The 13,354-nt window shown below is 55.6% G+C and overlaps 1 protein-coding gene across 1 annotated transcript in view; it reads left to right on the forward strand.

Moving 5' to 3' along the window:
* Sema6a (semaphorin 6A) overlaps positions 1 to 13,141 on the forward strand; it is a 92,051-nt gene extending 78,910 nt beyond the window's left edge. Inside the window, exon 20 of the mRNA XM_090325406.1 lies at positions 12,522 to 13,141. Coding sequence (XP_090181532.1) covers positions 12,522 to 13,141 — 620 coding nt within the window. The remainder of the gene's footprint in view (positions 1 to 12,521) is intronic.
* Positions 13,142 to 13,354: the final 213 nt, after the last annotated feature.

Genomic DNA, 13,354 nt, shown 5'->3' on the forward strand with positions numbered 1-13,354 from the left:
TCACTCACGGGCTACTGTCATTGTCCGGCTAGGACAAAAAATATGTTATTTGATGAAGCAGCATTGCTGTGCATTTGCACTGGACAGGAAAGGGAGCCAGGCGGAATCAAAGGGACCCCACTGTGAGCTGGCCCCTGCTCCCTCGCCTCGCTGCCCCACTGCCCGGCCGCAGACAGGAAATGTCCCTCCTTCTCTGCTCCTGGAGACTGGTGGTGACACTTCCTACTTCAGCTGCAGCTGCAGGCAAAGAGGCCTCGCTTGTCCCAAAAGCGGCCTTGGAAATCAGAGACTCAAAAGCCCGGTTATGTGGCTGAACCCGTCACCCCATCCAAGAGGGGTTCGCAAGAGGTCTGAGGCCTCTCCAAGCTTGCTGCATTTGTATTTTTTAAAACTTTATTTCAATAAAATAAAATGCTTTCTGGACATTAAAATGCTCCCCCCCCCCTCTCTCTCTCTCTCTCTCTCTGCCAGTACTGGAGCATGAACTCAGGGCCTAAGCATTGCCCCTGAGCTTCCTTTTGCTCAAGGCGTAGTCTTCTACCAGTTAAGCTCTACTTTGAGCTTTTTGGTATTTAATCGGAGCTGAGTCTCACGGACTTTCCTGCCCAGGCTGGCTTTGATCTATGATCCTCAGTGTCTTGAATAGCTAGGATGACAGGGACGAGCCACCAGCACCACCTTTTCCTTTTCCTTTTTCTTTTTTTTTTAACTCGCTGGCTCCCCCTCCCTGCACGGGCTTGTCAGCTCTGCACCCCACTTCTGTACATTCCTGTCGTTGGTTTTCTTACTCTTCTCTAGACTCCCGTTTCTCCCTGAGCCCCGGCCTACATCAAATTCAAGGGAAGAAAAAAATGGAAAGTAGATTTGATCTCTTCCACTTTTTTATTTTGTTTGTTTTTGCCAGTCCGGGCCTTGAGCTCAGGGCCTGAGCGCTGTCCTTGGACTTTCTCAAGGCTAGAGCTCTACCACTTGAGCTTCAGCACCACTTCCGGCTTTTTTCTATGTATGTGGTACTGAGGAATCGAACCCAGGGCTCTGTGCATACTAGGCAAGCACTCCACCACTAGGCCACGATCTTCAGAGGGAGAAAGCCTGGGACCCAGCCCGTGTTCCAGTGTCCTTACTTGTGATGTGTGGCTTCAGACGGGTCTCGTGTGGACGAAGTAAAAAAACAAACAAACAACAACAACAAAAAAAAACCAAACATAACTTTCTTTGGGTGCCCAGTGCAATTTTCTAGAAGAAAACACTGTCATCTTTCTAGAAAAGCATAAGCGATGTCTAGCTGTTTTCTCTTCGCTTTGCGGAGAGGGATGGCATGGTTTCCCCTCTCCCTTAAGGAAAGGGATCCAGTTAATGTGGACAGAGTGTGGTACAATTCGGCTGGGCGTGTCTCCAGGTCTTCCGTGCAATGCTGACGGAGCTGGAAGCAGTGTTTGCATTGCCAGGCAATGGTGGCAGAGGTGACTGCTGCATGCGTGTTTTCACATGATCACTGTTCTCGTTCTCCTGGTCTTGCTCCATCAAACCAGAGCTCCACACGTGACGTTGGATGGGGCAACGCCAATGAGCGGTTATGCAGAAATCGAAAAAGCTGGCCTGAACGTTCTTCTCACCATGATTATTTTTTTTATTCACCTATTTCTTTCGTGTTGTGATTTTGATTCATTTCCCTCCCTCTGCTCTGAATGGTCTTCCCGTCCACTGTCCGTGATCTGTCCTGGCCTCCTGTTCTGTCCCTGCCCCGCCCCGCCACGGTGGCCTTGCTCAGTTGGCAAGGCCTGCGCCAGGCCCTCGCCCAGCTGGCCCGCACTCCCTGGCTTCCGCTCCCACTGGCCTCGGTGCTTGAGCCATGTCACATGTGTGTGAGCTCCCCAGGGAGGGGGAGACTGTGGGGTGGCCGGGGGGGGGGGGTGAGGGGGGGAATGTGACATCTGTGTGCTCCAGCCTCGGGGGGAGGGGCTGAATAGACTCTGGAAAGGTTTGGGACGGAGCCCCTGAGGCCAGGCTCTGGTGGTGCCCTTTCTATCCTGCCCACTGGAAGAAAAAAAATGACAAAACAAATTAACAGCAGCTGTGCAGCAGAGTAACCCTGGCAGGGCCCGCCAGCCTCGGCCGCAGCCCCTCCACCTTTCCAGAGTGTGCAGCTCCTCCCCCCCCCCCCCCGCTCTGTCTTTTGATTTACTCTGTGGGTCCCTCACATCCTGTCAAAGCTCTGTCCTCACCTGAAACCCCTTCTGCTGCCATTGTCCTGAGCCTCCCCTTCTCCCCTCCTCAAAACAGCAGCCCAGGCCCTCTGCCCCCCAGGGAACATTCCAAGGTCCTTTCCTTCTTCCCTCCAAGCGGGGCTGCGGGCGTGCATGTGACGCTAGAGAGGACTGATGCTAGATGGATTTCATGCTATACAGGTCCCACACGATACAGGCCCCAGGCTGTAGAGGTTGCATGCTGTAGGAGTCTGTAGTTGCATTAAGGAAGCAGGGAGAGAGACCTCCAAAGACTGTAGCATGACTGTAGAGTATGGCGTCCTTTCTCTCTCCAGGTAGCCAGCCTGGCCCTCCATCACCTTGCTGGCATGTCTCATGTGTCTTGTTCTTGCTGCATTTCTTTAGGAACTGCTTTGGTATCTTTCAGGCTCTGGATTCGTAGTTGCCCATGTGCGTACACACACACACACACACACACAGCCAATCATGACTTCACCTCCGGTTCCCATGGTATCTGGAGCCTCAGAGTGAACCCTGATAGAGTAGATGCAGTCCTGGACTTGGTTTTGCCACCGGATGACTGCAGAGGTGGTGAGGGGACTCATGAGGGCCCCAATGACACATAAACCAGAAAGAAAGTCCAGCTCATCTTCACAGGTGGCTCTTCCCCCAGTGCGCCTCATTTATTTTAAGGTTACACTGTCGTGAGAGTGAATTGCCATTCCTCTCTGTGTTCTCGCCCAAAGTCACAGTGTTACAAAAACCCAACTGGCACGTGGAAATCTACGTGGAGGGAGTCCAGGAGGAGGGACGGTCAGCCTCTCAGCTGTCAGGGCAACCAGTGGGGTAGACTCTCTTGTAGAGGTCTCATGGCCTCTCTGGAAGCTGATGGAATAGTAACAAAAGAGGGGGGGAAGGGAGGGAGGGGAGGGGGGGAGGGGAGAGAGGGAGAGGAAAAGGAGAGGGAGACTCTACTGGCAGCCTTGTCGCATGCATACTGTGCATGTGAGGAAAGCTTTTTCATGAGATGGGATGGTTCCCTGTAGTCTTGACTGACAAGGAGAAGAGAAACAGAGAACATCACATAGAGAGCAGACCAATCACTTAGGAAAAGGCACAGCAGAAGTTGGGCATGTCTTCACTGATGTCCAAACTCTTGGCAGACATGAAGTTTTAGTTTGGGCAATGAAATTCCTGTGAGATTCCTAAGGTTGACCAGTTGTTCCAGAGGGCTGTGGCTGTACCTGCCATGCTTGATGGAGTGATCTCCTGTGCAGACCAGAGTCCATGGACAATCCTCCTTAGGGCTGTGGTTGTTTTGCTATCCTCCCATTCTCCTTCCTCTGCCTGCTAGGCAGCTGGGATTACAGGCGTGCACTGCCACCTCAGCTAATGGTTCCCCGATTCCTCGCATGCACTGCACCTACCCCACGGTCTCCCCGCATGGGGTGAGCAGTGCCTTACAGGGTGGTCTGGGGTCTAGAGAAGGTCAAGGCCTTCAAGAATATGGAGCCACGTGGAGGAAATGAGGCTCTTTTCATCTCTCTCTTGCTCGTCTTGACAATGGCAAGAAATAAGTCTCCGTGTGATGCTTTGCCGTTAATCATTTTCTGTACTTCTTGCTCTGCAGACAAAGGGAACAGACCTTCTCTGGTCCTCTATTTTGCAGTTAGATCTACCTTGGATTCGTGTGTGTGGTTCTGTATGGATAATTTTTTTTATGGAAAGTGAAACTTGAATCTGTTCGTAAGCATGGTATCAGGTTTCCATCTGAGACGCATGTGAGAGGCAACTTAAGTATGAGATAAGAAGAGAGCAAGGCATGGCATAGCAGAGACATAACGTCGTTACGTAAAGAGGAGGGTAGAGGAAACTGGTCAGTCTGATTAAAATTATAGTGTTGACCTTTGACTAGCTCAAGTTTGGGTAAAAAGCTGTCCTGAAACAATTAAAATGAGGATTCAACCTTACCGAGAACTTGGCCTCTGGCGTTTGCTGGGATTCTGTGACAGTCCATCCTTGGTGTTGACCAGGCACCGGAGAGCCAGTCTCAGCGGGGCAATTGTGTAATTCAGGGTTTTCCTCATTCTTCGCCAGCTACCAAGCTTTGTTTTTGCTCAAAGCGTGGTCAAACTTTAAGAATTCCATTTTAAAAGAAAAATGGAATTAGGCTGCAAAGGAAATAGCCACTCTAGACCTGTTGGCTGTCTGGCCAGGCACCCATCACCCTGGCTACTCAGGAGACTGAGATCGGAGGATCAGGGTTTCAAGCCAGCTGGGGCAGGAAAGTCTGTAAAACTCTCTGTCTTCAGCTAATCACCAGAAAACAGGAGGTGATGCCATGGCTCAAAGTAGTGGAGCAGAAAAGCTTAGGGGCAGCACCCAGGCCCTGAGTTCAAACCCCACAAGCAACTGATGACCACAACAACAGCCGGCAATCTTTTTTCTACATACAAGCAGGGACCACAGGTAGTTTACGATTCTCTTACAGCTAGTTAATATCAGATGGCTTTTCCATATCTCTTGGACCCACCATCACCAACCCCGACTTCAGAGCTAGCCTGCCTGGGCTAACAGAGCCAGAAGTCCCATTTGGGGTGAGAATGGGGGCCCAAGAGCCTTTTAATACCACAGAGCTGGGAATCTACGGGATGTGGGTTTGAAAGCCGGCCGATCGCTCCTACGGAGAAAGATAATTTCTTGCCTTCTATAAAGTCCTACATAAGTGATTTTATATATGGAGAAAATTACTGTCCTGATGACAGTAATATGAGTTGAAAAATAGGCCTCCCGTTCTGCCTGACTCCTGAGCTTGGGTTGGCTTTTCTCTTGCCATTTCCTTAGGAGCAAACATTACCACAAACAAACATCTTTCTGGAGGCATCGCTAGTTGAGTGTGTGGCCAGAGTGTGACGGGAATTACAACGCCAGAGAGGAGTTCAGGCCTGGGCTAGAGAATAGGCAAAAGACAGCTCCTGTCCTGGACAAAACGCCAGCACCACCTTTGTGGCTGGCCCACCTCGGCGTCCGTGGACACGGCAGAACCACGCGTGGCAGGCTCTGAGGACAGGAAACAACGAGGCTCAGGCAGGAGGCATCCCTTTTATAAATGAGACTTACAAAATACTATTTGTGCAACGCAAAACATTCTTCTGAATGCCCTGGCTTTGAAAAGTTAGTTAACCCTCAGGGAGGCCCCCAGGTAAACCAGAGGAACACATGGGGAGAATTCGGACGCTGTGGTTGCAGAGTAGCTGGGCTGTTAATAGGTGTCAGAAAGCCAATTACAAGGCAGGCAGAAGGTCTGTCATCTTTAATTAATATTTCTTAAGCTTTTGGGAGTCTGCAGTTGGGAAATCATCTTTGCGACCTGGTTCTGTTTGAGGGGGCTTTTTTTACTGGAGTCATCGGAATTTTCCCACTCCAATTATCTTTCGATTTCATGGCTTTTTATTTTAATATATAAAAGATGCGTTCTTTTTCAAAGATGCAATCACTTCTCCTCACGGGAGTCGGAGGCAGGCTTTATGAACCCCTGGAAATCATGGAATAATGGAGGGCTGGTACAGAGGCAATGCTCTAGCAGGAGGCGAGAAATTTACAGGGCTGCAGACTGCCTGGTATCTAACCTTCCGGACAAACCAGAGCCTGTCATTCCCACACTCCTCGCTTCTTGTCATTCGTAAATAATAGATGGCGGTGGGCACAATCAATCTGACGGTTGTTCGGGTGACACACATACCTCGCGTGCTGCCGTGGAATGCGAGTTGAAAGGCTCTGTGTCATCCTGCGACTCTGCCGATGCAGCTCAAGTCTGCAGCCCTGAGTGGCCGGCTCTGCCGGGCGTGGACTCGAGTTGCTAGGCAATGGTATCATCATGGGGCTGGACCTGCGAGCCAGGCCTCAGTGCTCTCCTCCCTGTCCTGGGACGAGAACCTTCCCGGTGTCACCAAGAAGAACGGGATTTGGTGTTGTCTGGTGGCCGTGGCTCAGGTGGATCTTGAGCGGCCCTGATGCCACCTGGTGGGGAGGGCCACGCCCAGCCACGCCCAGCCAGGAAGTTAAAGGGGGGCCAGGGGGGATTTTTTTTAAGAAGAGAAGGAGCTGATAGCTCAGGGCTGTCATCCAGGCTACCCTGGAGACTGAGATCTGAAGACTGCAGTTCGAAGCCAGCTAGGTCAGGAAAGTCCACGAAATTCTTCTCCCCAGTGAACCACCAAGAGCTGAAAGTAGAGCTGTGGCCCACGCAGTAGAGCGTTAGTCTTGAGCACAAGAGCTCAGGGATCACACCCAGGCCCTGAGTTCCAGCCCCAGACACACACACACACACACACACACACACACACACACACAGCTCTAACTGCCTCGCCTTGCTTGGGTAGCTTCTGGTTGGTCTCTTCATTCACAGTCCCTGCAGGGCTGTGACCCTGGCATTTTGTGGCAATGAGATTTTCAAAGCAGAAATGAAAAAAAAAATCCAGAGTTGTTGGATTCCATTCACCCAAGCTGCTAGGAGGACTTGGAGGGGAGGAGATTGCGGGCGTGTCTTACCACAAAGCCCAATCCAGAGTCTATTTTTAGGGGGCAGGGAGCCCCCTGGCTCTCAGACCCACCACAAACCCTCTGGCCGAGTGACAGGAGGGGGGTCCACCCCCCTCCTCTTCTTCGTCTACTTCAGTGAAGGACGCAGAGGCTCTGTGGGTGCTGGCCCCGCTCTGCAGAGACGTCTGCACGCATTCATCGCTCGTGGATGCATTCATCACATGGCACAGCTCGAACTGGCAGCGCCTGAGCAAGGGCTGGAGTGCCAGAGCCACTGGCCCATTTCCTAGCCCTTGCATGGTGGAGATTGGGGGGCTGGCGGAGGGAAAGGGGGTGTCCAGGCTGGAATCTGCCTGTGCAGTTGCTTGGATGTGGTTTTGTTTTGCTTCGTAGTTTGAGAGGGTGGATACCACCCCTGTGTGACATACTGGAGACTGTGGTTGGAGGGTTTTCATGCTCAGAACAATAACGATAAGAATGATCATGATAATGATAACAGAATGTGGAAAGCAGAAGCTGAAAGCTAGCTGCCCAGGGTTCGAAATGGCAGATACTTTCGCCAAGACATAAGGCTTGCCAAACCTGACAGATCTTATAAACATCTTTTTTCGGTCACTTGGGGCTGTTGGTGACCTCCTTCCAGATGCTGTTTCCAGAGGTTAATTAGTCGTGTTTTCATGGGAGCTTATTGGCGCATGCATCCGCTTCACTTTGGGGTGGGCCAGTGTTTGCTGAGCACCTCTGTGCCTGGAGATGGCTATACGTGTGGGAAAGTGAGACGGAGAGAATGGAAGTCCCCTGTAAAGGAGGAGCCCCTGCCAGGAGCCCAGGAGGTGGAAGGAAGGTGGCCGGGTAGGCCTGGAAGAGCAAGCCCTCGCCTTCCCCCTTCCCGCCCCTCCGTCTCTTGGTTTCTGTCACCATCTCCCCTGCCAGCCGAACCCTGTGCTTCCTCCGGGCTTGGCCAGCGTCCTCAACGCGCAGCTTTTATCCCAGGGAAGCAGAGGTGACCCCGTCGTCAGATGAAAGTGTGCTGGGTTTGTCCTTGGCTTTGCCCCCCAGGCCCCAGCCCAGGGCTTTGGGGTGCTTGGGAAATGTGACCCAGTGATCTTGCTATAGAAGGAGAATCATAGTCCAAGGCCAGGTCGGGAGGGAGGCCGCCCGCCCCGTGTCTGGAGCCCCTTCTCCTTCCCGTGAACCCCAAGAGGCAGGCAGGCAGGCAGGAGAACAATGGGTCTGTTCTCTTCAGTGCAGAAATGGACGCCGCAGGTTCCAGGATTCCTTTACGAGGTCCTCAGGAAATTTCAGAACTGTGTTGGCCTTTGTCCTGTTTCACAGTCGATGATTATTCTTCCTTTGAATTACGTGTTGGGGGAGGGTCATTTATCATCTTTCCACGGCTGAAAACTCAGAACACTCCCGCTCAGGGAAAAAAAAAAAGGGGGGGAACCACCCCACCCCCGACCAGAATGGAGCCTCTCTTTCTTCTCAGTTCTGCCGGCGCAGGCCCGAGGCGGGGAAGTCTCAGGGCCGCCCTGCGCCTGGCTTCCCGCTCTGCTCTGGGAAGATAGCACGGCTGAGCGTTTACCACCTCCTGGCTGGTGGGGAGTTGCCAGTGGTTAACCAATCCATCGGAGCAGACATCTTTCAGATACTCTTTTCATTACCGACACCCCCACGTTCGATCGACCGTGTGTGCAGAGGGGCCGGGTGCAGGAGGAGCCTGGGCAGGAAGGCCCCTCCCCTGAGGTCGTCGCAGCGCCATCCGATGTCCCCAGCATCAAGGCATCAGTTTATCCAGTCCCACCCAACCCTCCACCACCACCACGAGCGCCTTATCCTCCCTCCCACCGTCCCAGAGCCAATGCCTCTGTGATTCTTTTTCCTCTTCTTGCGGCGAAGCCATCACGGCCTCCATGTGGAATTCTCTGGGTGCATCTGATGGATGCCACTCTTTCAGTGCAGTGGCAGGACGGGAGCTTCTCCCTGTGAGCAGAGGTTTCACAAACCCCCATGTGTGAGCGACTGTCACCCCCGACCCGAGCCCCAACGCAGACCCCGCTCATCTAGTTATAAGCCGGGTTCATCAACACCAGAGTCCGCTCCCATCCAGCAGCTGACGGGACCAATTGTCCCGCAGAGAACGGAACCATAATTGTTGTGCTTTGCTCGACATTTTCCAATCCTGTTGTGTAAATAATCTCCAAACGGAGAGCCTCTGGGCAGCTCTGACACAAACAGCTCTCCCGCAGTCACCGCTGTCCAGGCAGGGCCTGACAAGGCTGGGACGGGGCCTAGCTGCCTCCCTCCCTCCCCTCTGGGGAGAAGGTGGCCTGTGGTCACCACCACTGCCCCTCCAAATCCCTCTGTAGACCACTGGCCCATTCCTGCACATCCGTGAATTCTGGCTTTCAGCTCCATGCTGAAAATGAGCACGCTTTCAGCATTCCTGTTCTTTTTCATTTGATTATTCAAAAGGCAGTCCTGACGGTGTTATTATTAATAGCACGTGTTACTGTATTATCGTGTAAGTTATTATGTTTTAATAATAATAAGGCCCAGAGATGTTAAATCACCTGCCCCGGCCTCTCTGAAATAGTCCCAGGTGTGGCTCGCGTGGTCTCTGCTGTGTCCCAAGCCCTCGGGCCTCATTTCCCTTGAATGCTTCTTTGGCTGTTTTGTGGCGTGAGCAGATAACATTATTTCTTTCCCATAGTAGCGGTCACCTTACCGTTCAATCAGTTCAATCTCCGATCTGTCTCTAACTCTCAGTGAGCTGGAGTGTCTGGATTTGCAACAAGAGTAGGGGTGGGGGCCTTGAGGACCCCCTCCCCTTCCTTGGCATGTAAAAGATGCAGAAAGGTTTTGAGGGCAGCATTTACATAACAAAATGAAATGGAAAAGAGCTGGTAAAAGACACCGGTTCCCCCCCCACACACACACCTCCAAAGGTCAGCGCCTGCCTGGCTTGTTAACAACCAGAAACCTGAACTCAAATGTCAGCCACTAAAAACCAGCCCAGTGCAAAGAGCAGGTGCTGTCCGCGAGTCTGAGATCACGGGGGCCTCGGAGCGTGAAAGAAAGGCAAAGCAGCGACAGGCACGCGAGAACAGTGTCCTTCTGTCCACCCACCTCGGCAGCCGCTATGGACGGGCAAGGCCGGCGGGGAGGAAGGAGTTAGGACCAGGAACATGGAATTGCCTGTGGTTTTAACAGACTGCCTGCCTGGAAGGCTGAGGGGAGGGAGAGGCCCTGGCTAGCTTCTCTCGGGTGGGCAGGGGTGGCAGGTGACACATAGCGAGGGGAGGCGCTCTTCTGCACAGCCAGCCGTGTGGCCGGTCAGCTTGACCGACTCTAATTCCTGACCTAAGGACGCAGTGGGCAGGCGGGGGGCGGGGGAGCTGCCTGTCGCCCTCTTGATTGTCTTCCTCCCCCAGTGGCTGGGGAGGAGGGGGGGTGAGGAGGTTAGTAAATGAGGGATGGTCTCGGCGCTCCGTAAGCAGTAGAAGGTCAAGACGGGCTTGCAGGTTGGTTGGTTGGTTTGCAACTACAAAAGAGATCGTTGTGGTACCCGTGTGTCGTCACAGAAGTCGTCCCGAATGTCCCAGGACCGCCGGGGCCTGCTTGGTCACGAGTCTTCCGGCGATGGTCTCGGGGATGGGACGTGGTGGACGGGGCCCCCGGCCCACGGCACTGCTCATATCCGCATCTTCCTCCACTTGGCTCTCGTGGCGCGCCGGTTTCTAGGAAGGTGGCACGAAGCCGGGAGGAGGCCATTCTCTAAGCTGACTGTTGAGAAGACAGAATCGCCCCGGTGGTACTGGAAATTTAGGGCAGGCAAGGTGACTTCAGTCCTCATGCCTGGCAAGACAATTATTATTATTAATTCATTATTATTCAGGAAAGATGCTTTGAAAGTGTATTTAAAAAAAGAAATACGGCAGAGGAAGGAGCACAGGGCCCAGGCATGCTCCCAGCCGCCACCTTGGCACTGCGTTGAACAGGGAGATGTCGCTCTGCTTGGTGGGTCCCCTTCCTGCTTCTGTTAGGTTGTGTGACCACCAAGCCCTTGGGCAAAACGGAAGCTCACTCTATCCACACACTTGTGTGCAGTTTGTTGTGGGTGCTTAAAAGAATGACGGTGGCTTACAAGCCACGCAGCAGGGAGAGAGGGGAAAAATGAAGTTGCTCTCTTCACCTAACAGCTAGGAGATGCAGGTGTTAGAAAACATTTTCTTTTATTCTTTCTTTCTTGGGATGCATGTCTAATTATTTCTGTTGTTGTTGTTGTTGTTGGGATAATGTACAGAGGGGACACAGTTCCCCCGTCAGGGGGTAGGGGCGTCACTTCTTGCACACTGAGACCCCCCCACGTGTTTAAAAGACATTCTCTTGAGCACATTTTCTCAGAGAGGAGGTATTTGAATGCAAGACCCCCCCCCCGACCGGCTCTTCCCCCACTCCTGACTCAGTTTCCACCCCTGAAAACGCTGGTGAAGATCAGACCAGAGGGGTCTGAGCGTGGTCACACGGCGGCGGCAGGGGTCTACACAACCTTACACGCTCCTTCCAGACAATTCTTTGTCTCCCGAGATTGGTGGTGTTTCCACCAATCTCCACTGGAGGGTAAACCAGGGCACGTCTCCATGGCAACCGGGCGTGACATCCTCGGGACAGGGGGGAGGCCCCAGACAGGCCAGGATTCCTCCGTGTGCAGTGTTCTCCTTCTGTGCACTGGTGACTGCCAGCAGCACGCAGGGCGGCCCTCTGAGGAAGGGCGGGGGAAGGCGGCTTCTTCTCCTTGGTGGCCACTCCATAGCGGGCACTGTGTCTGTGTGTCCTCCAGCGGGCAGCGTCCGCGCCATGCCAGTCCTCTCCTCCCCAGACACAGCCATGCCAGTCCTCCCCTCCTCAGACACAGCCATGCCAGTCCTCTCCTCCGTGGGAGGAAGGTGCACAGACATCTGAGCTTTTATCTTGTGTCCCTGGCTCCCCACCTGAGCTCGTAGGTGTGAGGATGGCTGTGTCACCCTGGTGGTGTTGCCCCAGCCTTCCCTCCTCCATGTTGATGAGCCGGTGGCCGCCTGCTCTGGCTGCACTGCAGAGGGTGGCTCTGTGGGCAAGGGCGCGAGGGGACCTGAGGTCTCCCCAGTCTGCGCCCCGCTCCCCAGTCAACAACTGCCATCTCTTCTAGGGACAGAGCCACCGACCTGGGTGGGGTGGCGTGGGGGGTTGACGTCCTTCCCTGTGCGGTGTCCCCGTCCTCTCCTCCTCTGCGGGAGGGGGTGGATGGCTCAGGGGTTTGTTCCTTTGAGGTGTGTGAAATGAAGACCTCCAAGCCTCAGAGCAGAGGATGGGGAGGAGGGGAGGAGGACGGGGAGGAGGAGAGGAGAAAGATGGGGAGGGGGAGGATGGGGAGGAGGAGAGGAGAAAGATGGAGAGGGGGAGGATGGGGAGGAGGAGAGGAGAAAGATGGAGAGGGGGAGGATGGAGAGGAGGAGGATGGAGAGGAGGAGGGGGAGGAGGGGGAGGATGGGGAGGAGGAGGACAAGGAGGAGAAGAGGAGGAGGATGGAGAGGAGGAGAAGGAGGAGGATGGGGAGGAGGGGGGAAGGGCAGGGAGGAGGAGAGGAGAAAGATGGAGAGGGGGAGGATGGGGAGGAGGAGGGGGAGGATGGAGAGGAGGAGGATGGGGAGAGCGGGGAGGAGGAGGATGGGGAGGAGGGGGAGGACGGGGAGGAGGACGCTCCGCCCCCTGACCGCCCCTGTCTTGCAGGCCTCATCCGGGACGGCTTCCTGGCGGGCCGCGGCCGCCTGGTGCCCGTGGCGCTGCTCGCCCTGGCCGTCATCCTGGCCTTCGCCGCGGGCGCCGCCTGCTCGGGCGTCGCCGTCTACTGCGCCTGCGACCGGCGGCGGCGGCGGGCGGCGGGCGCGGCGGGCGCGGCGCGCGGGGAGCGCGAGGCCAAGCCGGGCGCGGCCAGGCCGGGCGGCGGCGCCAAGGAGCCCCGGCCCGAGGCCGCGCTGGCGCCGCTGATGCCCGAGCTGGGCGCGCTGCCCACGCCCGAGGCCACGCCCGCGCTGCCGCCCAAGCGCCGGCCCGGGGCGCCGGCCCGCGAGTGGGAGCCGGGCCCGCCCGCCGCGCCCCGCGTGCCGCAGCGCGACGCCTCGCTCGGCCGCGACCCCGCGCGCCCGCGCCCCGCCACCCCGCTGCCGCCGCCCGCGCCGCAGCGCGTGGACTCCATCCCGGCGCCCGCGCCCGCCGCGCGCCGCCCCAGCCTCCACGCCGCCGCGCGGCCCGGCCCGCCCCGCGCGCCCGCGCCCAAGCCCGACGTGCCGCCCAAGCCCGGCCTCGCCGCCCGGCCCGCCGCGCTCCCGCCCGGCGACGCCTGCGCCTAGAGAGGGGCGACGCCCGCCCGGAGCCTGGAACCTGCGCCTGGAGCCTAGAACCCGGGAGCGGAACCCGGAGCCGAACCTGGAACCCTCGCCCGGAGCCTAGAACCCGGGAACAGAACCCGGAGCCTAGAACCCGGGAACAGAACCCGGAGCCTAGAACCCGGAGCCGAACCTGGAACCCGCGCCCGGAGCCTAGAACCCGGGAACAGAACCCGG

The sequence above is a fragment of the Megascapheus bottae genome, chromosome 38, assembly GCF_031878675.1.
Source record: "Megascapheus bottae isolate mThoBot1 chromosome 38, mThoBot2.hap1, whole genome shotgun sequence".
NCBI lineage: Eukaryota > Metazoa > Chordata > Mammalia > Rodentia > Geomyidae > Megascapheus > Megascapheus bottae.